The sequence below is a fragment of the Dunckerocampus dactyliophorus genome, chromosome 1, assembly GCF_027744805.1.
Source record: "Dunckerocampus dactyliophorus isolate RoL2022-P2 chromosome 1, RoL_Ddac_1.1, whole genome shotgun sequence".
Classification (NCBI taxonomy): Eukaryota; Metazoa; Chordata; class Actinopteri; order Syngnathiformes; family Syngnathidae; genus Dunckerocampus; species Dunckerocampus dactyliophorus.
The window spans coordinates 14340594-14366335 of NC_072819.1; the positions used below are offsets into that span (position 1 = coordinate 14340594).

Genomic DNA, 25742 nt, shown 5'->3' on the forward strand with positions numbered 1-25742 from the left:
CTAGGTTTTGATCAGTACTTCATGTCACGCTCTCTGGAGAACAACCGCAGGAACATCTGGTTCAACGAGTTCTGGGAAGACGACTTCCGATGTAAACTGACCCGTCCGGGAATCAAAGTGGACCCTGGCAAAAAAAAGTGCACAGGTGTGCTCAGTCCTGATCTTTGATGTCATGTGACCTCAGGCAGAGGCACTTAGTACTTTGGAGTCTGATTTACACGTATGTCCCCTTCAGGTGCAAAAGAGCACTGTCTGCTTCACTGTATGACTTTTCTCTGGGGTGTACAGTATTGTCCGATGATATTACACACGCTGTGGGAAGTATGCCGTACAATAACTTTCTGCAAACATTATATTGGCTGAGAAACAGAAGCGAGCATGCGCAAAGCAACCCCGTTTGTGAGGTATTGTGTGATCGGAGTCACAAGCCAAGCCTCATTTAAAGGGATAGTTATATATACTGTATATACAGTATATATCAACGTGCTTCACAGAAAACAAGGGTAAAATCACGTCATGAAATCATTTCATAAACAGAACCGTTTAATGTCTATTCTCTTATTGACAGGAAGCCAATATAGAGACCCGAGTACTGGACTAATGTGGTCATATTTCCTGGTTCTAGTCAGGACATAAGCAGCAGCATTCTGGATGTACTGCGGCTGTTTTGCAGCTTGTTTAGAGAGCCCGGTGAGAAGGCTGTTACAGTAGTCTAGCCTCCTAAATAATTTTTTAAATTTTTAAATAACACCCATATAGTCACATTTACATTCATATTATCCAATATACTAGATATAATTAGAGAAAGTAAGCCATTTAAGACAGTTTACTTTGTAGGGGAACAGAATCAACAGGAAGTGGCGAGTTTTAGCTTGTTGTGGGTTATGGCTGCAACAGCAATCTGTGTTGTTTTTGTTGTTATTATTATGTTGCTGCTATAGTGCCTATCAAACCTCCAATTAAAGCCGATTGTTCAGGTCTGGTGCTTTGGTCTCACGGAACAATTACTGCCACCTTGTGACCAAAGTAGAATACTACATTCAGAAGGTGTGGTCTTAATGTCTTATACTGCATTTATATTTTAGAGCATTTAGCCATTTTTAGTGCATTTAGCCATTTTTATGCTGGAAAATACCCAATAAAAAAAAAGTACAATTTGCTTAAATATCCGTACTTTTTGCTTAATAAGCTGCAGTCAACCACAAAGCGGCAACAATTTAGTAATGAATGAATGTCGAAAAAGATGATGGAGTGAGGGAGCGATGTTCGAATACGAGATGACACACGATACATGGCTCACGCAAATGATAATATGTCGATACGGTGATAGGGTGAACCAAATAAATAATTCCGTAGTGTATTTTTTGCTGCATTCAGCTGGGATAGGCTCCATCTTACCCGTGACCCTAATGAGGACAAGCGGTATAGAAAATGAGTGGGATTTTTGCAGCATACAGTATTTTAACCTGAATACAAGCAGCAATGCTGCAAAAAAAGTGAGTCTGTTTTAGTGCAACATAAGTGGAAACAGGATTTTAGTTTATGTGCCAAGCAATAAAGCAATTTTAAACACATTCAGAAAACACAACATCTCACGTACTGAATCTCAAGTAGATCAACACTATGAAGCAGTAGTGACGTATTCACCAGAAAGAGCTAAAAAAAAAAGATACGAGTTACGGTTGAACAGCACAACAATGTCAAACGTAAACTAAACGCATGTTTCTTGACTGAACAACCCAACATTTAGCATTTCAGTAGAAAAATAAACATTTTTCCCCCGTGAGCGTGGTAGCGAACGAGGTGGCTGTTCATACCTGTCCTACTGCCTGTTTGTCGTATTTTCGTCAGACACTTCTTCCATAATGCAAAGTTGTTATCCAGCGTTGTCTCGTCCACACTGTAAAAGCCAAAGGGTGCCCACAAGTTTGATTTTAACTATGCAGGCGTATCTTTCCGTTCAACTTCACGATTATGCACCGTTTGTTTATCTTTTTCTTCTGTGACGTCCGACCAGTTCATGACAAGGTGACATGTGAAATGGTGACTCGACTGAAGAACGGTGATTGAAGTTTATAGCGGCTATATTTTAATAATAATAATGATTTTAATAAACGATACAAGTTGAAAGGTATTGGTAATCCATAGTAGGGTTAATATCGTGATAGTTGGATATATAGATATTTTGTCACAACCCTATTTGGGTGTATTTTGTCATTGTAGTTTTCTTAAATGTTAAAATACCATATTACCCAATATTATGTATCACCTCGTCTTGTGAGCTGAGTCTGTTGTGACACCCCTATTATGAACTATATTAGTTATATATTAGTTCTGCCTCCCCTGACCACACCTGATGTCGCATGGCTTGTGTGTGTGTCCACAGGCCAGGAGAGAATTGGCCTGGACTCTTCTTACGAACAGGAGGGGAAGGTCCAATTTGTGATTGATGCGGTCTATGCTGTAGCTTACGCGCTACACAGCATGCAGCAGAACCTTTGCAGCGCCGCCTCAGGAGTCTGTAGCAACATGGACCCAGTGGAGGGACGCGCTTTGCTCGACTACATCCGAGCCGTCAATTTCAACGGTGAGACCACGTTCTGAGTCTAAGTCAACTTCTTATTTTTCCATTGTTTATCTTTGTCTTCTGTCTCGCTCTCTCTCACAAACCCGCACGCATGCACACAAGCAAACAATGTGGACACCTGTCTGTCCAGTCACATAAACATGGCGGTCCTGATAGTTTGTTCTGAGCAGACACATCCCGCCAGAGGGAAATGTCTACTTCAGGTGTGTTAGATGCAGCTGATCCTGGTCAAAGGTCAAACACGTGTCTCCTTATTCCGACAGGAAGTGCAGGCACCAGCGTTCTGTTCAATGAGAACGGAGACGCTCCAGGTCGCTACGACATCTTCCAGTTCCAGATGACCAACCACAGTCACCCTGGTTACCATGTCATTGGCCAGTGGACCAATAACCTGCGTCTCAACGTAAGTCTCCGATTGGGTCTGAACAAACGTCTTGGGCAGGGGTCGCCACCAGGTCGAACCCTAAGGACCACATGAGTCGCCCGCAGGCCTGTTCTAAAAATAGCTCAAATAGCGTCACTTACCAGTCGCATCTGCTGCATTTTTTGGTTGATTCTTGTTAAAATCACACTAAAAAACTGACAATGACAATAAAAGTGAAATTAGAATATACAGTCAAACCTGTCTATAGCGGCCATTAAAGGGAAACGGCAAAAGTGACCGTTATAGACAGGTTGGCGGCCATTTTGAATTTGTGCGCGCACATATTAACATGTCTTTGATTAGAAGCTTGTTGTGTTTGCAGATACATATAATTATACTGTTACATGTTGACCAGTAGAGGGCACTGTGGGACTGCGGATAAAAGTTGTAAAGAACAACTAGGCTTGTTATTCTACACAACCCACAGAACAAAACTGTGCTACTATATATACGGCAGAGTGTCATTACAGCTTTAGTAGGAAGTGACGTGAAGTGACGGTGCGACGTCACGAGCAGGAGAGCTAGGCTGAGTGCTATCTGTGAGTGTCGAGAGAGTTGGGAAGGGAAATAAACACCAGGAAATAAACGATGTCACTGTCCGCAACAAGCTCCAAAGAAGACGGCTTTTTTTATGTGGAACAACTGACAGTTTGTGTGGATCTTGTGAATGATTGTGACTGAGCTAGGACTCAGTAATTAAAAGCTACACACTTCGTTGATTAAAAAACGAAACTTTTTCGTGCATGAAGCTTCTGCTTGAGTCAGTATTTTGGCCGCTATATGCGGTCAGATATCGACCAAGGGATACAAAATGGGTGGCCGCTGGCCGCATTAGGCAGGTGACCGCTATGCACAGGGTCTATAACACGTACATTTTCTGCGGGGGATTTTTCAGTGGCCGCTATAGGCAGGTTCCCGCTAAGATAGGTTTGACTGTATTTAAAAAACACTTTAAAAATGTTTAACATAAATTAACTCTGACCTTGTATAGTTCAAAGGTCAGCATTTTGCATGACCAAAACGTAGCGTTTGTGGCAATCGTACAAACATGGTGGAAAGAAGCTAGCGGGCGCAGCGAAAATGAGGAGATGACTGACCCCCAAAAAGACATTAAACATAGAATTTTCACAATAAATGGGAGGTAGAGTTTTTTTTAACCTGCATGTGTCTCATTTGTGGGTTGACTGTGGCGGCGACATAGTGGCACAATGTAGAGAAACATTTCACAACGTCTCACACAAGCTGCAATGCTAACTACCCACAGGGCAGCTCACTACGAACAGAAAGAGTCCTTGAGTTAAAGGCTGCTTTGTTCAAAACAGCAATCTTTTTTTTCACGAGGCCAGTTAAAAACTCCCAAAAAGCAACCAAAGCCTCATTTAGAGCTACGCAACTCTTGATTAAAAAAAAAAAAAAAAAAAAAAATCGGGAAGTTGTCAAAGAAGCAATGATGCTAATTGCTAAAACTGTCCTTGAAGATGACAAATATGGAACCGATGTAATCTCCACTGTTCAAGTGGGGGCAACGAGTGGGGGTACTTGACCTAAGTTATTTGTACATAAGTTGTACGTGATTTTATTATTTGTTTGCTGCAAAGTAATTCATGATTTGTGAAAAAATGTTAGCAAACAACTCGATGTTAGTAAAAAGTCGACTCGATATTTACAAACACCCGTAAACACCGAGTCGTTTCCCCGCATAAATATTTATAATGGTTTTTATTCGTGTGAAGGTTATAGTTACACATCTTAGGTAGACCTCCAAATATTATTTGGCGTAATAAGACACATACATTTTCAGTAATACGGTAGGCTTTATTGACGCATGTATGTACTGTACATATTTACAGGGATAGTTACACATTTTATTTGGCTAATGGGGACCTGCTAATGAGGATGATGATTTTTTTCTACAATATTGTGAGCTCTAAGACACAACCAGACTGTAACCTTTGTTACATTTTATTTTACAAATTCACCAATAATATGCATTCACAAATAAACTGTGGGTACTATATAAAGTCTTGGTGATGAGACCACCCTTGTTTCTTCAGTTTATTGATCCATTTTAATGCCTGGTACAACTAAAGGTGCATTTACTTGGACAAATACAATGATGGTAACAAATATAGCTCATAAGAGTTTAATTTAAAGGGATAGTTCAGATTTTTTTTTACATGAAGTTGTATGACTTCCCCATCAGCAGTGTAGCCCAATAACAGCGACTTACCCCCCAGTGGGTCTCCTACCCCTCACTTGGTCTCCTAAGTCCTTAAATGCTGGGGACAATTAAGCAAAGAGTTTGGCTTCTCAAAACAATATGAGTTCAAAAGAGTAATACATTTCCATCACGAAAATGCCTTCTCCAAAAAAATCTAACCTCACAAAACGCTCAAGGTTATGTTTTGTCTCCCGCCGTATCTCTGCTCACTGTCGCCTGCGCATTCATGTGAAAGTGATGAAGACACTCCCATCTTCTTCCGCTGTGGAACACATATGTAAACAAGATGGCCGCTGCGCTCCGTTGCGGGAGTAGATCGTCTCCTTCACATACACGAGAACGCACAGGCAACAGTGCGCAGGAATGTAGCGGGAGACAAACGCCGAACGATTTGTGAGGTGTGATTTTTTTTTTTTTTTTTTTGAGAAGGCATTTTTATGATGCAAATGTATTAATCTTTTGACGCATATTGTTTTGGGAAGCCAAACTCCTTACTTAATTGTCCCCAGCAACGAAGCAGAACTACTTTCATCATCACAGAAATCCGACCAGAACTGGACTTAGGAGAGAGACCAAGTGGGGGGTAAGTCACTGTTATTGGACTACACTGCTGATGGGGATGTCTTACAACTTCATGTAAAAAAATCTGAACTATCCCTTTAAGAGATGATAGCTAGCAACTTCCATGGTTTTCTTGATAATAACCAAAGTTATAGTTGAAGAGCTATAGCATTGTACTGCCAAAAAATGTAACTCTTATGAGCTATGTGAATGTCTGCCGTCTGTCTGCCAGCTAGAGGAGATGCAGTGGTCTGGAGGAGATAAATCACTTCCAGACTCCATTTGTAGTTTTCCCTGTAAGCCAGGAGAGAGGAAGAAGATGGTGAAAGGGGTCCCCTGCTGCTGGCACTGTGAGGTAACTACCTGTCTGTCTATCTGAGGTGTCTCTCTGACACGTATGTCTGATGTGTGTCTCTCTGCTCCTCCGACCGGTCTACAGCTCTGCGATGGTTACCAGTACCAACTGGACGAGTTCACCTGTGAGATATGTCCATCAGACATGCGGCCGGTTCCCAACAGAACCGCCTGTCGTCCGACTCCGATCATAAAACTGGAGTGGAACTCCCCCTGGGCCCTAGTGCCCGCCGCCCTTTCCATGCTTGGTATCCTAGCAACCAGCACGGTTGTCATCACTTTCATCCGCTTTAATGACACGCCCATTGTTAGAGCGGCTGGAAGAGAGCTCAGCTATGTTTTACTGACAGGTACACACTAAACACAAGCACCATGACTATGACTAAATTGGAATACATGTGTACATACATTGCATTTATTTCCTGATTTCCCAAAAGCAGTAATGCCTTTTTTCTCGCAGAACCAGTTAGGTTCCAAACCCGATTCCTTCTTTACAAATTTTTCGAGCGAGGGCATAGAAAACCAGTTTACAACCTTCTAAATACATTTTTTAAACATTATTATAGCCCTCTAGACTTTAAATATTATCCCTATAGTCACCTTTACACAGGTATTACCCAAAATACAGTAAAGAAAAAAATGATTAGACCACCCTTGTTTCTTCAGTTTATTGATCCATTTTAATTCCTGGTACAACTAAAGGTACATTTGTTTGGACAAATAAAATGATGATAACAAATCGTAAGAGTTTAGTTTAAGAGCTGATATGTACAACCGTCCATGGTTTTCTTGATAATAACCAAAGTCACGTACCGTAAGTTCTTACATAGATAGCTATAGCATTGTACTGCCAAAAAATTTGACTCTCATGAGCTATTTTTGTTGTCATTGTTGTATTTGTCCAAACAAAGGTACCTTATTTGTATCAGGCATTAAAATGAACAAGAAAGTGAAGAAACAAGGGTGCTCTAATAATTTTTTCCATGACTGTAGTACATATAATAAGAGTAAATAAACCATTTAAGACATAAATATGACTCATGCTAGTGTGTGTTAAAAATTTTCTAGGGGAGCTGAAAGAGAGGCGGACAGGAAATGACGTTGTGAGTTCAGAGTTGACTTTCAGATTTGCATGTGTAATGACTGCAAAAGTAGTCCGTGTTTTTATGAGGGATTATCGTGCCTGTTGTGAGATCATTCAAACCTGCAGTAAAATCCTGTTGTTTTGGCGATCAAGTCTGGTGCTTGTGTGTCTCACTGAACATTACAGTAACATTGCTGACACCGGGTGACCAGTGTAGAATGCTAATATTTTATCGTCTTTGAATGCGTCTTTTGAGTGCCTGATATTTGTATTTTAGTTCATTGAGCTATTTTTATGCTTGAAAATGGTTTGCTTAATTTGCTTGAATATTCATATTTTGGGACTGATAATAGGCCATTTTCAAGCACAAAATAGCACGATTTATTCATATATTTTTGAAAAACTACTATTGAGTGAAACCATGAAATTTGAATCGCGAAGTAGTGAGGGACGACTGTATGATAGAAATATTATATGCTTGTAGGCCAATACATTTTTCAGTGCTTTTTGTTGTCGTTTTTATTTTTGAACAAACTCAAATATAATAGTAGACAATGGATTACTTTTTTCTAATGTACAACTTAAAAAAAAATAAAAATTTACATGTAGATGGTGGACTGGATTTTTTTTTAAGGTAAGAAAAATGTTTTCTAGGTAAAAAAAAAAAAAAAAAAAAAAGGCCTCTATTTTGATATTCAAGATTAATTTAAATATAATTGCCAATTTCAAAATTTTACTTAAATTATTCTTGAGTATCCTAAACAAAATTGCTAATTTATTTTATTTTACAGCAAAAAACTACATTTTTTTTTTACTGGTTTTCCTCTGTGTGGCCGTAATCATCCTTCATAATGTCTTGCTGCTATGTCACACGATACGTATAGTGAACTGGAAAAACCAGCATGTTCCGGCATCGCTCAAGTCAGGGGTCCAAAGTGTGACCAAGGGCCCATTTTCAGCTTTTTTAATTGGCCCGAAAATGAAATTACAACAAGCTTAAGTCGGTCCTGTTTATGTTGACACCTTGTTTATGTTGACACCTTGTCTACGTCGCCCACTTTATCACAAAGTAGCGTGAAACAACAGCAACAAAGTGTCGAGTTATACAGGATTAAACTGTGCATGCTGTGACTTCCGGTTCAGTGCAAGCTTCAAAATAAAAGCATTGCATTATTAAGCTGTATACTACCACAGCAACTAACAAAATTCTTCCAGTTATTTATTTTGTTTTAGATCATTAGCTACCGGAAGAAAGACTTATGTATGTACAAAAGATTTATTGTCATTGTTGCCAAGATGTACAACCCTTGAATTTTTTTGTGTGCGGTCCTCGATGGAAAAGTTTGGCCCCTTCTGACTCAAGTGAACCGTAGTGTGTGTAGGAAACATGGCTGAAGAGAGGTGCTAAGGAGTAAAAAATAAAAAAAAAACACAGACGGTGTGCTTATATGTGATCCAAAACACAACAAAGCAGAAGGCAGTAAATGCGTCATGTCATGATACCACCTTCTGGGTCCTCGCAGGAATCTTCCTGATCTACTTGATCACTTTCCTGATGATTGCGGAGCCGGGTGTGGTGGTTTGTGCGTTCCGGCGCCTCCTGCTGGGCCTCGGCATGGCCATCACCTATTCGGCCATGCTGACCAAAACCAACCGCATCTATCGAATATTTGAACAGGGCAAGAGGTCGGTCACGCCGCCCAAATTCATCAGCCCCACCTCCCAGCTGCTTATCACCTTCATCCTCATCTCTGTCCAGGTAAGAACACAGGCGTCAGACCATTTCCTGTTTGTGCTGATGCAACTCTTCGTGTGTTTGTGTGCGTCAGGTATTTGGTGTGTTTGTGTGGTTTGCTGTCGTCCCACCTCACACCATTGTCGACTACGACGAGCTCCGCCCTCCGAACCCTGACCTGGCTAGAGGAATTCTCAAGTGTGACATGTCGGACCTGTCACTCATCTGCTGCCTCAGCTACAGTATCGTTCTCATGGTAACATCTCATTTTGCTACCGCCACCCGACGCCGTGTAACCTGTTCCCTTTCTGTTGCTAGGTAACGTGCACCGTGTATGCAGTTAAAAGCCGCAAAGTCCCAGAGACGTTTAACGAGGCAAAGCCAATTGGCTTCACCATGTACACCACCTGTATCGTCTGGCTGGCCTTTGTGCCAATCTTCTTTGGTACAGCCCAGTCAACAGAAAAGGTGAGAAATGAGACGAAAGTAAATGAACGACGAGTATCTAGGACAGACGTGTCCACACACTTGCCACGTGGGCGCCATACAGGAAAATTGAAGGATGTGCCGGCCACATTTTGGACATGAGAGATGCTAAAACCAATCCAGTGGAGCACGTTTATGCCTGATGTCGCAATAAGAGGTTGACAACATAACCAAAATCAAAACCCATATTAAGGGTTCCTACGCAAGTATGGAATTGAATCTGATAAATTTCCAGGTCTTGTTGGAGATGAAATTCTCCACAACCTAATAGAGGTCTCAAGCACCACTCTGTTAAATAAATGTCACCTCCCCTTACATGTTCGTTAATCTCCGATTATGAGAAGGGATAAGACCCACACGCCAACTGACAAGGTTTACAGAACATATTAAAAATAAGTCCGACATAATAATTTCACATTCCTAGGATATCCAGACTAAGTCTTTGTCCTAATGTCCTTCTGCGGCTTCCTAGCCAGAAGACGAGAGAGTCCGCGCCGAGCGATGTGCTCCAAGCTTTTTATAGGTTTTTCTCCCAGATGGCTGACCTGTGCTCTCATACCAAGATATCTGGAACATTCCTTGTGAGTGCGTGTGCGGCAGTAACAGCTGAGAGTCGTGTTTTTTCTGACGTCGTCGTCTCACACCAGCATCTTTTTCTGTGCAAAATAGAACTTGCACTCCCAGCGTAGTGCAACCGATCTTTGGCCCAGTTGCGCCATTCTGTGAACATATCTGACTGCTTGTTATGTTAATTCACTTTATCTTTGTGCTTCAATAACCTACTTAAATAAATGTTCATCCATTCAGTTAACTCATTTAATAAAACAGTATTTGTATAATCGACTCGTAGTAAATGTTTACTCACTCAGCTAACAAGTTAATAAAACAATATTATCCTACAGTCTGGAAACGTATTGAAAGTGCAAACTTTCCCGATCCACATTTTTTGGCTTTTGATCCGATCCAATTTTTTAATAGTCTTGCCGATTTGTTTTTTTGTTGTTGTTTTTTTTTATAATAATAAGCTTTTGTTACAAACATGAATTTGTGTAATTGAATATGGGTATGACAATAGCTCTTCAATGCATTAAAATAATGCAACCAAAGTATTGCTGAATTAACTTAAAAAAAAATGTTTTATTACACAGCATGACCAACAGTATTGTTTGGCTTTTGTAATAAACCTCTGTGAGTCGCGTCCCTAATCCAATAAAAGATCAAATTGAATATACTGTGAATATACTCATCCAGCCTGAGTTGTGCACACACACAGCTGCACTAGCGAACACTAAGCGAACCCCGCTAGCTTCCATTCAAGCTCCGTAACAGAGGAGTTTCCAAAGTTTTTAGCCGCCGTTTCGACATGTTTAGTAGTGTTTATGCGGCCCCTATTATAAGCAACCAGAGCGGCACTTCCCGTGCGAGCTCCTTACACCATGACGCAGCAGTCCGGGCACAGTGGGAGGGAACTACCACTGTAGCTACTGTACGGAGCCGAATTTCCTCGGACTTGTCTACATGGTGGTGTTGTGTTTTCTTCTTCTTGTGTGTGGTGCGAGTCGAGTGGCAACCAGCTTCGAGGAGCATTACAGCACCTACCATGTTGGAGTGTGGCTCAGAGTTACGAACGTGATACGGCAACCGGATCGGGACGATCTCGTGGCGGAAGCCGATATTATCCGATCTTCACAAATACAGCAGATCGGCAGCCGATCCCGATCCTGAAGATCGGGTCGGGACATCCCTAGTGGACACTCACATATGGAAAAATCATGTTTCCAAGACTGTTACCGTTGTTTTGTTTTCTAAAAGATACAATTCTGAATAACTAGAAAATAGATGGATCCCTTTTTTTCTAAGGCGCTTGCTGGGACAGCTTAGATGTTTGGGTGAGCACACAAAGTGGGTGACGCATCCGGAAAATATTTGTTCAACGGCCAGCCCTCTGCTCTTATCCTCTTCCAAACCTTTGTATGACCTACATTACCTAGCTATAACCTCCTGGAAATGATATGCTACGGTTAGTGGTTTGGTCTGCATATCAGAAAAGAGGCAAAAATGTTTATCACTGTTTTCCAAAGTCAAAGCCGATGTGTGTGAATGTCTTGTTTTGACTAAAACACAAAGATAATAAGTCTGCTTTCATGGATGACTAAGGACATTAAAAAATGGTCACATTTGAGAGGCTCAAATCAGAGGATATTTACATTTTTTAATGAATAAATAAATAACAATTACCCGGTAATGGAATACCATAATAGTTGATGATTAATTCGATAATCAATTATATCACACTAATCATACTAATGCACATCTACTGTATTTACTGAGTGTGGAAAAACAATGTAATTTTGAAATTTCCAATCCGTAGGAACCCTGCATTTTGCTTGCACATTTACTTGTAGCTTCCCATTATCCAGTAAGGATAATGGGTGATCATAAAGGATTTTTGAACCTACGTTTGTTGACGTGGTTTTCCTCCATTTGTGCATATTTTTTGGATTCTTCTGTTTTTATTTGATATTTTATACTCTTATCTAACAGAGCCGGTGTGGTAATTTGTGGTAAACAATAAAGCTTTCATACATGCACAAATATTTCTTACGGTACAGTGGAACCTGTTTTAAGTTATTTATGTTTGTTGACAACCCGTCTGTCGACCAAGGGGGTATACGGCGAAAGCGGCTCCACAAACCCAGGCTTTGTGCTCAAGATGCAAGTCGACAAAACCTAACATCCGCAATCAGACTCATTGCTCCCGCGTCGGTGGTTAACTTATTTTGTGAAGTCCGGTTTTCGGCTTTGTGCTCAGTGCGCGTTCACATGAAAGGCGGCGTCTGACGTCATATTATTCTACTTCCGCTGAAAAGTGAAGCGATACCAGCCAGTGTATTTAACAACAAATGATTACGTAATTATTATGGAGCGTTATGAGGAGTTCCCAAATGATTATGGCTGCTAAAAGCAACAATGTTGCCGCCAATAGTACCGCTGAAATGTCAGCATGCAGCGTGTGAATGCGCAAGTTAACACTGATTATTATTAAAAGTATACGCTCAACATTGCACAACTTTGACATATGAACACTTATCCATTACAAAAACACTGGGGCAACAACTTTTGATGTTATAGTTGAATGAAATATTAACTGCTGTATCTCGTTGTGACCACTAGATGGCAGTGTTTTGCGTGTGACGTGTTTTGTGGTGACTTCTTAAGTTTTTTAATGCGGTTGATTGATGTCTAGGAGTGTTTATTCCTCCACAAATATTGTAATATAAGAAGACTAACAGACTCAGTGCTCACACAAGGACTCCTATGACATTTACATGTGATCACATTAATTATTAATATTTCATATTGCATTTCATTTCTGGTGCTCTCGTGAGCATATCTAGCGTATTGAAAATGTATCTCACTTATAGATGGATATTTTTTTTCCCATGGCTTCTCGGGAACCTCGTAGGTTCTAAATAAATGGTGACGCCATCTCCGAATTAGTTAAACAGTGAAACGGTAGGACTTTCATAGCTGATTTTAAGCTGAAAGGCTGACCATAACCTGGCTCCGGCTAGGCTATGATCTTAGCCTAAGTTACCATGGCGATACAGCTGCTTTAAAAGAGCGCTACCTTTGCTGAACACGCAAGTCCAGCTTTCCACTCAGCACAGCTCGCTAACACACTAAACTCGCTTTGCAGAATACCCCTCAACTCATCAAGTCCCGGAGTGCCTGGACCACATTTGTCAACATCAAATTTGAGACTCAAAGGAGTCATTTGTATGCAAAAACATTCAGTTTGTGCTGTAGTATTGTTAACTTCATCATTACCACTAAACAGCGTGAAACATAACATAACTGCTGTGATTGCACAGCATTCAAACGTGTAAATGTGCATTATGTTGACAACCGCTTATGTCGACTTCAGTCAGTCAGTCCAGTGGGCGTCGAGATAAGCAAGTTCCACTGTACTTGGCAAAAAGAACAAAAATCCACAGGGGGTACTTGACTGAAAAAAAAGTTGAGAACCTGTGTTCAGGGGAACCGACCTTCAAATGTCACTGTGCTCGTCACTCCAGATGTTCATCCAGACGGCCACTTTGACCGTGTCCATGACTCTCAGTGCGTCCGTCTCCCTCGGGATGCTCTACATTCCTAAAGTCTACGTCATCCTCTTTCACCCTGAGCAGAACATTCCGAAGAGGAAGCGAAGTTTCAAGGTGTGTGAGGCTGCGATGTTCTTTTATTGACTCGTGTTGACGGCCGCTCAATTTCACAAGCTGACACTTGTTTGGCAGGGTGTGGTCCAGGCTGCCCACTTGTCTCACAAATCCTTCAAGGAGAAACAGAATGGAAAGACCAACTTTGAGCCAGAATGACAGAATGCGGTAAACTCAAGTCATCCTTCAGCATGAAGGTACTCTAAATTACTTTGCATTTGGCTCTGGCAGCATAATAATGGAACCTCAATGTGCCGTAAAATGGATTATTCAATGAATGACTTGAATTTATGAACAGGCAAGTCCAAGGCTCGTCCAAAATGCTGCTGTCTGAGTACTGACTAGAACTAGAAGAACAGATCATATTTCTCCTGTGCTAGGTCCACTGCACTGGCTTCCTAAATGAGTTAGAACTCAATTTAAATTCATTCTCCCGGCATACTAAGCGCTAAATCAGAGGTGTCCATGCGTTTTCTGCCCAGGACCACCTGAAAAAAAAATAAAGGATGAGGGGGCCCCTTTGATATTCATGTTTCTTTATTTTTTTAATGAAACACACAGAAATCACTTCATGGTTAAGATATGCTGTGAAATGTACAGGTGCATCTCAATACATTTGAAATGTTTATTGAAGTAGTTCTATTGAGAAAGTCTTATTTTCACGACACACAGTGACACAGCTAATTAAAAAAAATACAGTATCTCATAAATGTGAAAAATGTATATTTTGCAGAATATTTTATACTGGTTCATGTAATCGGCAAATAAACTTCAAAAACTCCCTGAGCTTTTAATTGGGTTCTGTGTCTGAATTAAACTCCTGAAATCAAATAACTTTTGCACGATATTCTGATTTGTTGTGATGCACCTGTATTTCAATAACTATCAGGGGGAGAGCTATTTGATATTTAAACGTTTTCACCACTGCACAGAATGGTCAGGCACCATTGTACAATAAGGAAGTGTTTCCTGACTTTACTGAGCCAAAGCATATATTTTACATTAGAAAAATCCCACAGTACACCGCCAAGCGTGCCGGGACTTATACTTGTGTGAATGGCAACAGGTCCTTCTGCTACCAGGTGGAAGAGCATGTCATTGTTCTGCCTGTCACTATGCATCAGTGACAGATAGATGAACAAAGATACATTATTTGTAGTAAATAATTTTTGAGCCATTACGTAACATTGGATAGTGTGCCACGGCATGGTGGTTTGGAATCAATTACTTAAGCGGTTCGTGGTGTCTCAACCTGCTTGAGTTCACATTTATTGTAGTACCATATGTAGAATATTTACATCATATTTCATTATGATGATCGAGATGTACAGCTGAATCACTTCCATGTTCTTTGCAGGACGCCGTCGGACCGATCCCGGCACACCGGATGCTGGAGTTGCCAACGTGAACATCAGACACTTCACTTCCTTCTGATTCCTTCAGTGTTTTTCTGATCTGCTTTCCTGCTTGTTTTTCTTCTCGGTGTTTGCGGTTGACGCTGCTTTTCCCAACTTGTATGCAGCCAAGGCACATGTTTCATACTAGAAAAATCTCAAGGACCACCACCAAACAAAAATGTATATTTGAAATAATGACGATCTTGTCTCAATTTACTCACAAATTTAACTTACGGTACTCCTCGTGAAATCCGAGCATTAGTTGAATGTAAATATTTATTATTTTTCTATACTGCTTGTCCTCATTAGGGTGACTATTTGAGAAGCACTGGAGTAGCCTAACATGCATGCTTTTGAGATGTGGGTGGAAGCCGGAGTACACGACGAAAACCCACACGAGCACGAGGAGAACATGCAAATGGAGATTCAAACCCTTGCTCTCCTGACTGCAAGGCACAAATGCCGACCACCGTGCACCGTGCGGCACAAACATTTGTACTAAATTATTTTTAGACCAATAAAGTGAAATTTGATAATGTCACTTATGTGCTGCAGTACAGTAATGAATCACTGCTTTAAAGGAAAGAAGCGGTTGACCAATCAGCGTGTGAATCTTTCAAAATCATTTGTGTGTGTTTTTTTTGTTTGTTTCTTCTCGGACATTTATTCACTGCTGTTTCCTTCATTTCTGACCGGTTTTGCTTCTTCTAAACATTGTGATGATCACATGAGGTGGAATCGGTTCTAACCAATCAACCGAGCATCCACTAGGTGGCGCTAGAACTCTGAAAACCTGGAATATCTATATTGTGGCTAAAACAATGATTTTGTAAAATATTTGTTTGAACTCATTAAAATTGATAATACTTTTATTTTTCCTTTGGATGATTCTGTTGACGTGATTTATTACGTTTATGTACAAGCAACCAGACCCGTGTGATTAAAATCTGTCAAACTGGCCTGCTGTCCTTTCCCAAAACATGGAATATATTTTCCCAGCACATCCCAGTAGCCATAATGTCACGTGACTGATCATGACACCACCATCGAGTCCTCAGGTCCATGTGAGGCCCGTGATAAGGTCAAAGGTAATTCCTTCAGTGTCACTTTCTCTTTTGAACCAGCGTCCATCCGTCTTCGTCTTGAGGAGGAGGATGATGATTTGTTGTGTTGCCTGAAGTACTCTCACACTCCATGGCCTACATACACACATTGATTAATAACACAATAGCATCACAACCATAAGTGTGTGTGTGTGTGTGGGTGCACCTGTGTCTCTTCTTCACTCTCTGGATCTGACTGTGTGGCCGGGGCTGTGACCTTTGCCCTGGGTGTCTTGTTCTGCATCAGCGATTGGATGGAGTGTGTGAGCTCTTGCTGCGCCCCTTGCTGCCACTGACCAAACATCTGCATCAGTCGAGCACACACCTGAAGACATGCAACGCTATTATTAGCATTGACCACTAGGGGTGGGCGATACTGCAAAATTTGGTATCAATCAGATACCAAGTAAATCTACAGAGCTGTGGTATCGCTGATAGATACTTTTTACTTGAACATCTTTACGATCATTGAATGGCTTTTGCCTTTAATTTGTTGATAAGGTTTCTAATCAGAATAAAACAGACCAATCATTTCAGGCAAAGATTACAACAATAAAATAGAACGATGGCGACGTGTGTACCTGAGGTAAACTCCCGTCATCCACCACAGTGTCAAACTCCTGATCCATGAGGGTGGCAATGTAATCTTCGACTTCAAACTGCTGAAGGTCAGCTGATCACGCACAACAAACAAAAATAAGGTCATGAAAGGCAAACACAAGTAGAATTTGTGTTGCAATGTGCACTCACACTTGTAAACACACACGCTATCAAAATTAGAAATTGTTTGATGAGTGGGCTTGTGCACGGCAGAAATGCGTACCAAAACCTGGTATCGTAATGCCACCGGTGCCTGCTTAAGTCGACACTGATATAAAATGTGAGATGAAAAGGAGTCAAAAGAAATCAGCTCATTTGCATACACACTTCCTTGATTCACGTGCAACATTGTGTGTGGAATACGCTGTTTACGTTCAATGAGGTGTAATGCTTTGTCGTAGTTTGGTCAAAATAAATGTTTTGGATGTTTCCGATTAGACCATATAGCACAAGATACACACAGCTAGCGAGTGCCCACTTGCTAGCGTCCCGCCTCTCCCCACTGGGACAAAGAGACTGAATGACTGATAGGAGTAGGACTGTCATGATAACAAATTATGCTGGTCCATGATTGCGCTGCAAATTATTGTCAATAATCGATATTATCTGCATTTTTTAGACCAGGGGTCAGCAACCCACGGATCTGGAGCTCTTCAGTGTCCTTGTTGCAGGGGACATGCAAACTAGGGGACATGTGCATTTTAGAAAAGAATGTGAAATATCCGACTCACCGCAAGTCCGTGAATGCATCTAGATTGCATTCTGACTGCTGATTGGATGAGCAAGGCAGGGTGAGGTAGGCTAGCACACTTGAATTTTGTGGTTATAACAGGTAACATTTTGAAAACATTACAATTTTCACAAGTTTATAAGCTGTGTAATGTTTTGGGGCTCCAGACTATTTTTTTTTTTACTGGAAGAGGAGGCAAAATGGCTCTTTTCACGGTAAAGGTTGCCGACCCCTGTTTGAGGCCATATTTTCATTAATTATATGGCATAATATAAGCCGGTGTGTCTGGCTTGCCGCTTCCCTCAGCTCCCTGTGATCGGTTGTATCCTTGTTTTATCGTTTGTTGTGAGCACCATTGACTCTCTGATGGTTTATGATAGTCAGGAATAACATGCCAGAGTTCCTGCTACGGGAGGAGCCGTTGCTTCCCAGGAAAACGTAGACACAGGGGGACATGAGGTGGCAGACTTGGTAAGGTGTAAGCCTGGCTGGGACTTTCTCCCGAGGTGGGGAGGTTCCCACATAATATTCCGCGGGACTATGAGGGTTGTTTTTGCCGCTTTGTGTCTCAGCGCAAGCCAGTCATCTTCCATCCATCTTTTTCCTTGTCCCTACTTTCAAATAAATGCGACACATCGGTTCGTCTGTGTTCATGCGCTCACCTTGTTCATTCTGTTTAAAACAGAAATATTCCCTCACTGGGGATGTGGCATTCGCCTTAAAAATCATCGCTTCTGTGCCATCATTCATGTTAGCGTATGCTGGCTCACGAGGCCACCTTGCTAGAGACTATGTGCTCTGTATGCACTCACTAGTAGCCCCGCCTCCACGAAGAGGCTGAATGAGAGGACAGGAGGGTTCACGCTCTCCGTTCATTCCACTACACAAACAATGCACACAGACAGATGCAGAGTGAACACGTTTGATTCATCGCTTTATAGATTATCGTGGCAGGCCTAGATAGGAGGGTTCACTCTCTCAGTTCATTCCGCTATAGAACCAAAGAGAGAGCCTATGCATTATCACTTTCAGCCCAATGCAGTCACTTGTTTTTATTTTACGATGCTCAACTATAGTATCAGTTTATAGGCTAATTATCAAAAGGCACAAAATGTGTATATTTTAATTTGACAGGCAGAGGGGAAGAGTAAATAAGGTGTTCTTTGTGTTGAATCCTATTATGAGTATTATAAGAATTTATGCTCATGTACAGTATATACCCTGTTTAGATCAATGCTCTTATTTCATATATTGGCCAATATATTGGTTATCGGCCGATATATCATATATTGTCTTATTTTTCAACCCCCAATATCAGCATCGGACTCAAAAATCCCATATCGGCCGGCCTCCAGAAACAACGCGCCCAGGTATTGAGATAGATGCACAGAGTGAATCCTCTTGTCATCCAGCCCGTTTGGTAGAGAGAGAGGAGGAAAACAAACACGCATGCACATGTCAATATACAGCGGCCAGAAAAATTATCGAGTTTGTTTTTAATTACCGTGCAGGTAAAAAATGTATTGATCATCGTGACAGGCCTACGTAAGGATAACGTTAACTCATTTCATAACTGACGCAAGGCCATCAATCACTTGACAGGTCACATGGTTATATTTACAGTTGTCGTGGAAATACTGCTGGACAACATCCACCATCCAGTCAGCTTTCTGCTGCCCATACACGCCTCCGAAGCCGTTGTCCACCGCAATCTGTGAGGGGAAATCACAAACGGAGTGTGTGTAACCATGGCAACGCTGGTCACACTGTGACATCATTGCCTTGACTTGCGGCAATTTCAATGCAAATATGCAAATAACCACCGTGATTAAATAAGCGGTATACTCTAATTCAGGGCTGTCCCAAACCATATTGGTCCACGGACCAGTATTGATCCGTGGGCAGGGTCAAAGATACTGATGCTGTTTTAAAATAGTTTGTAAATAACAATGTTGAATTTGATGTAAATCATATTTTGTCATCTCAATTTTGGATATAAGGGGCGTTTATTTTATTTGGATAATATACAAAGGGTTTCTCCAGCTGCCGAGAGGCTGCCAACATTCCAAAGTACTGCTGACACCACCCCTTCCTGCTTTGTGTACACCAACGTAACACACCCATGCACACTCGTTATGTTTGCTGTCAACTAATGATAGCAATAACATATATACAGTAATAGCAACTAATGTCAGCTATCATTAAATGTATAGCCTATCTTAACAACCAAGGATGTCTTAGAATATTCCACTACTCGACAATTAGATTGGGAGGAGTTTGATTCGACTATCTCACAGTCAAATTGTATGAAAATGTGATGTGATCAAGATTGTATCATTCTGACTACATAGGGAGTGCCCACGGCTGCTACTGAGCATATATTTTTGACTTAGAATGTCTTTGTTTTTGTTATAAATACCCTATTTTCGATACAAGTCAGTATAATTTGTGTTAATAAAGAATTGAAAATGACGTGTGTGTTTAACTTTAAAGTAGGGAATGCACGATATTTTCTTTTTCAAGCTGATCTGAAGAACTGATATCTTTTTATATCCATCCATCCATCCATCCATCCTCTACCGCTTATCTGAGGTCGGGTGGCAGGGGCAGCAGCCTAAGCAGGGAAGCTCAGAGTCCTCCCCACAGGATTCCTAAAGGAACACAGTGGAATGCCTTCTCCAAGTCCACAAAACACATGTGGACTGGTTGGGCAAACTCTGATGCACCCTGAAGGACCCTGCCGAGAGTGAACAGTTGGTCCACAGTTCCACGAAAAACACACTGCTCCTACTGAATCCGAGATTCAAATATCTGGAGGATCCTCCTCTCCAGAACCCCTGAATAGACTTTACTCGCAAGGCATAGGAGTGTGATCCTGGTCTGTTAATCCAGAGGCACCGCCCCCGATGTCCACACGATGCTGCAGGGTCGTGTCAACCTCGACACCCCCAGACCATCCAAGGCCTTAAGGAACTCTGGGCGGATCTCATCCAACCCCGTGGCTCTTCCACTGAGGAGCTTCTTGACCACCTCTGCAACCTCAGCCCTAAAGATAGCTGAGCCCATCACGTACTTCCCCTGCACTGCTTACTCATTGGAAGATGTGTCGGTGGGATCGAGGAGGTCTTTGAAGTATTCCTACCGGTCCACCACATCTCGAGTAGAGGTCAGCAGCACACCGTCCTCACCATATATGGTGTTTACAGTGTACTGCTTCCCGGCAAGTACAACTCTCAGGGTTTCCACTACATGTATAGATATATATATATAACATATTATTTTTGCACATATTGACCACAATTAGTTTAAAAGCTATTTAAAATATCCTAAAAATGTTTCCCTGCACTTTATTTTGATAAGCATGCACCGGAATTGCCTGTCTGCCTTGCTGGCACTTGACCAGTGACCAGATACGCGACACGTCTTGAGTTTCACTTTGTTTCTTATTATCGGGAGAATGAACAATAGCCCGTAAAATGTGTAGTCAATTGACAACTTGTCACATGTTAAGCCTATCCATGCCAGCGTGTGTGATCGCTCACGTTTCAATGGCAGCATGTGATTGCTCACACTTCAATCTCATTCCGCTATCTGGCACTTTTGTTGACATGCCTGGCTGGCAGCATCTAGCTAACTCTGAGCTACAGGTGGCTATTACGTTCACGGGATACATCAATCATCATCACAACTGACTTTTGTGTCACTTAACAATCTTGCTCTTTTATTATAATACTTATGGCTTGTCTTCAAAACACTAGTGGTGTGTCGAAGTTGTGCAAAAGAAACACGTCGTGTGTACAGCTTTACACAGTGATGCTACCACAGTGGTCTCCAACAGGTAGCTCGTAAGCTAGCAGTAGCTCACCAGCTTATGTTGAATGATTATTTGCTTCACCCCTTAGTATTTTTATAAGTGTTCTATTCAAACATGACATGTATTTAATGAAAAATGAGCACACGGAGTGGAGAGGTGTTTTGTAAATAAAGTGCCATTTAAATGTTGGCAGAGCTCTCAGCGACTTTGCCATTAATGCTCTGCTACTTGTTGAAAAGGAGTTTAATAATTACGTTAATAAATAAATCAGCCATTTAAAAAAATTACTTTGTCATTACAAAAAAATGCAGACTTAGCAGCCCACCACCACAGCTTCAAAAACTCCAAGGGGAAACCCTGACTCTTTTCTATTTGACTAGTTATGTGTAATAGTAGACTATGGCGGCATCCACATAAAACTAAGGTATTATAATGACCTGTTGTTACATTGATGTTCTGAAACGAGCAATTTTTAGTACTAAGAACATGGGATCCACTGTATTGTTATTACTGTTGCTAGTTATCTTTTGTCATCCTGTCTTTGGAAAACGTAGCCATTCTTTCCATATCCATAGATTCGTCACCTGACATCACTTCAATCACTTAATTATTTAATGCCTGATTTTTTTTATTATTAAAGCCGTCAACGTTACATCGTAGCTAGCCATAGCAAGCTCATCTCTCGTGAGGTTGTCCGACACTTCCTGTGTGCGCGCCTTTCTGTGCTTACGTGCAGAAACGTATATATATTCGTTTATGTATACGAACGTGTGTGTGTGTTTACCTGAAGAACGGGCCAACTGTGAAGGACCACTCTCACACCGTCAGTAAAAACCGCACGCCAATCCGTGGGCGCCGCCATGTTGAATTGGGCAGACATGAGCAATCGATGTCGAGACTCTGATCTGAACCAGACGGAAACAGTCCACAACAGCGTAATAGATCATGAGTTGGAGCGACTTACATGGCAACTTGATGTGTTTATTTTAGTCATCTACCTCATTGTGACATAAAAACAGTTTTTCTTTTAGAATATTAAGTATGTTTGAAAGATTGCTTGTAAAAGTGGGTTAGTTACACAGATACATGTAATTACTGTATTTCCAATGTCGAGTGCAGACAGGGGGCCTTTGCAGAATTGGCAAAGGATTATTTATATTTATACTCAGAGGTGTGGACTCGAGTCATACAACTTGGACTCCAGTCAGGCTTGAATCACAATTTTGATGACTTTGGACTCAACAATATTTGCAACTCGACTTGGACTCTGACATCAATAACATCGGAACTTGACTGGGACTTTTAGTTTGATGACCTGACTATACTTTTCAGCTTTTCAGTGAACGTGTTGAGTAAAATGTGTCCCCATTTAAAGTATTCAGCTAACGTGATCGTTATTATATAATTTCCAGCAAGACAACATACTGTATTTTTCATTTGAATCTGACTCACTGAATGCATCTATTAACGTCTAATCGGGTTTAAGAATAAACAATATGGATTACATTTGTGTGCACTGACTAAATCCTGAATGCTATGTCAGCACTCTTTTTCTGTGACTAAGTTTTGTCACACTGATCTTATTTTATAAAAAATAAATAAAACAATTCTAAATGCATTGATTGTATTTGTCAAATTTAATAGATTGTTACATTGTTAAAATGGTAGTTTTTTTTGGGGACTCAAGAATTTGAAGCCTATGACTTTGGACTTCACCCGACCTGTCTTGTCTTGACTTGAGACTTGATTTGGACTTGTATGTCTTTACTTGGGACTTGATTTGAGATTTGAGATTAAAAACGTGAGACTTACTTGAGACTTGCAAAACACTGACTCACTCCCACCTCTGGTACCACTAGATAGAGCCCACGTACCACCAGTTTGAAAATCCATCTGTTTGGAGGATTGGTGTGAAATTAATTTTTTTAATTTATTCATCCATCCATCCATTTTCTATACCGCTTCTCCTCATTAGGGTCGCGGGATTTTTGAATTTATTTTGAATTTAATTTTGACATAAAGGAAATAAATGCAATCCTTTGCAAGGGGCTCACCATTTTAAAAATGCTTGTTCAGGTATTTTTTGTTAAATAACATTCATCCATTTTCTGTGCCACTTGTCTTCACCAGGGTCACGGGGGTATGCTGGAGCCTATCCCAGCTGATTTTTGGGCAAGAGGCAGGGTACACCCTGGACTGGTTGCCAGCCAGTCACAGGGCACATATAGATAAACAACCATTCACACTCACATTCATACCTATGGACAATTTAAAGGCGCCAATTGTTCTGTCCAATTTGGCTTACTGTATTTGAAAATCTATTTTTTAAAATAAGCGTTACATGACTGTACGTGTATTCATCAGAGTATGACATTTCTTATGACAATTATGATGCTAAAAGTGCATGTCGATCGAATCCCTGATACAAACCATGATGGCAAATTGCATTGTTTGATACCATTGTGATATAATATGACATGCATTATTCAATGATGTACCAAGTAAACAGTTGGTAAATTGAGCAGACAACGAAAGGTACTACTCAAATATCATTGTCGCGACTATTCAAATGATTTAACAAGAGAAGACCGGAGAGACCATTGGTATGTAACAACTATTGGTGTTCCTACGTTGTAACTGTGTTTGAAAGTCTTGAGTCGTAATTTGATGCTATTCCTCTTTGATTCAAGGTTATTAACCTAACCTGTGCTTCTGTAAATAGTTGAAGTGTGAAATAAAACTCAAGAAAATCTACTGGAGTTGATAAAGCGTCCTTTGCAATCTTCTCGGCCTCTTCAAGTGCAGGCTGGTGTAAGTCCAAATGGACTTTGACAGTTGATAACCAGTTGGTAACCATATGTTCAGAATCAACAGAGTCAGTAGATTGCACACTTAAAGACAAGTTTGAAAGATCATGAACTCTCCAGCGAGGAAGTTCCATTTCTCCTCTGCAGTAAAGACAGAATAAAGACAATACGTAATCTTCAGTCAGCTGGAGCAGACAGAAGAGGTATTTGCAGCAAAAGGCTATACCAAGCATCTCTCGGGAGCCTATGGGGAGGGAGCCCTTGGTCGAATTGGAGCTGGACACTCAGGAGAAAGACTTTCATGAACAGATTGAAGATTCTGAGCAGTCTGATCAAACGGAATCAGCTCTTCAATCATAACACAAGTTTGAAGATGGAGACAGACAATGCAGGTCTGAAGGCACGTGTACAAGTTCTAGAAACAAAAAATGTTGGAACGGAGCACAAGTCCCTGAGGGAGGAACTGAAACTGCTTAAATGTTGGTGTGACAAGATGGAAATAGGAAAAGAGGAACTGAAGCCACCACCAGAAAGTAAGAGTAAGAGTAAACATTTCTCACATGGACGAGGAACTACTTCAAGAAGTAGTTCGAGAACAAAAGGTTCTTCAAGAAGACAACCATGTGGCTACTAGGCTGATGACCTCTCAAGAATTAGCTCAGGAAGACAAGGTTCCTGATGTATCTGATACTTTGACCCCTCCCAAAAGTTGAGGGGAACTTCAAGAAGTAGTTCAAGAACACAGGGTTCTTGAAGTATCTGATAGCTTGATCCTCCCAACCTCTCCCAATGGTCAACAGGAAGTTGACAAAACCATTCAAGAGATTAAAAAGATCCTTAGGCCTAGGGCACAATCAGGCAAAAGTGGTAGGAACTGGTACACCTAAAGCTTCGACTGCTAAGGAAATCTTTGTTCTCCCGGAAAGAAACTGAGGATTATGTGCAACTTGCACAAATCAAACTCCACACAGGTTTCACAACACCAGACTGGCAAGGAAGACTGAATGAAATCACATTCTATAACGGCAGTGGCAAAACCCATGGAATTGTCCTGCACCTTCAATGGAACACAAACCAAGTCATTGTAGGACTTTTAAAGTCAAAAGACAATTTAACACCACCAGATCAGAAGAGAGCTATTCAAACTGTTCAGGAAGCTAGTCAAGGATATTTCAACATTACTAATATCTTCAGAGTATGCACTGACGAAACTTGATGGCAAAATGGGTTTGGAGTGAAAGAGTGTTCCAAACAAAAGGGAGACAAATATGCATTCAACCAAAGTGAGAGGCAATTTCTCTAGAATAAATGGCCCAAAAGGTCAAACCATCAACAAGAAAACGCTCTGGAAGACCCCTTGCGTTCTTCCCAGAACATAGCAGGTATTCCAAAGGCAACCTTCAATAGGTTAGCTCTACCAAGATGAAGCTACTGAGCTCTTAATGTGTGAAGTCCAAGCCTATGCATTTGACAAAGATCCAATTGCAGCACAAATGAATGCTTCAGCTGACAAAAGATTCAAATCACTGAGTTCATCCAAACTCTGCTGCGGCGCAGGGACGAACATCGGAGAAGCCAAACTTACTCGTGAGAAACTTAAATTTCAAAAAACGCTCAGC

The 25742-nt window shown here is 41.1% G+C and overlaps 2 protein-coding genes across 4 annotated transcripts in view; one reads left to right on the top strand and one right to left on the bottom strand.

The window, feature by feature from the left end:
- The window catches only part of grm6a (glutamate receptor, metabotropic 6a), a 36923-nt gene extending 20900 nt beyond the window's left edge, over nucleotides 1-16023 (top strand). For 2 of the 3 annotated variants that reach the window (XM_054767617.1, XM_054767635.1), the window contains 11 exons: nucleotides 5-145; nucleotides 2387-2587; nucleotides 2851-2990; nucleotides 6026-6148; nucleotides 6233-6497; nucleotides 8755-8990; nucleotides 9061-9222; nucleotides 9285-9434; nucleotides 13532-13672; nucleotides 13751-13869; nucleotides 15030-16023. In XM_054767617.1, the coding sequence (XP_054623592.1) occupies nucleotides 5-145; nucleotides 2387-2587; nucleotides 2851-2990; nucleotides 6026-6148; nucleotides 6233-6497; nucleotides 8755-8990; nucleotides 9061-9222; nucleotides 9285-9434; nucleotides 13532-13672; nucleotides 13751-13831 (1640 nt within the window). In that variant the 3' untranslated portion in view covers nucleotides 13832-13869; nucleotides 15030-16023. The remainder of the gene's footprint in view (nucleotides 1-4; nucleotides 146-2386; nucleotides 2588-2850; nucleotides 2991-6025; nucleotides 6149-6232; nucleotides 6498-8754; nucleotides 8991-9060; nucleotides 9223-9284; nucleotides 9435-13531; nucleotides 13673-13750; nucleotides 13870-15029) is intronic. The other variant, XM_054767626.1, reaches the window with a different exon arrangement.
- Nucleotides 15921-22202, bottom strand: tsr2 (TSR2 ribosome maturation factor). The gene is made up of 5 exons (XM_054767708.1): nucleotides 22101-22202; nucleotides 19124-19214; nucleotides 16754-16845; nucleotides 16339-16497; nucleotides 15921-16268 (listed from the first exon to the last, which is right to left on the bottom strand). The coding sequence occupies exons 1-5, from the start codon at nucleotides 22194-22196 to the stop codon at nucleotides 16173-16175; spliced, it is 534 nt and encodes a 177-aa protein (XP_054623683.1). The 5' UTR covers nucleotides 22197-22202; the 3' UTR covers nucleotides 15921-16172.
- Nucleotides 22203-25742: the final 3540 nt, after the last annotated feature.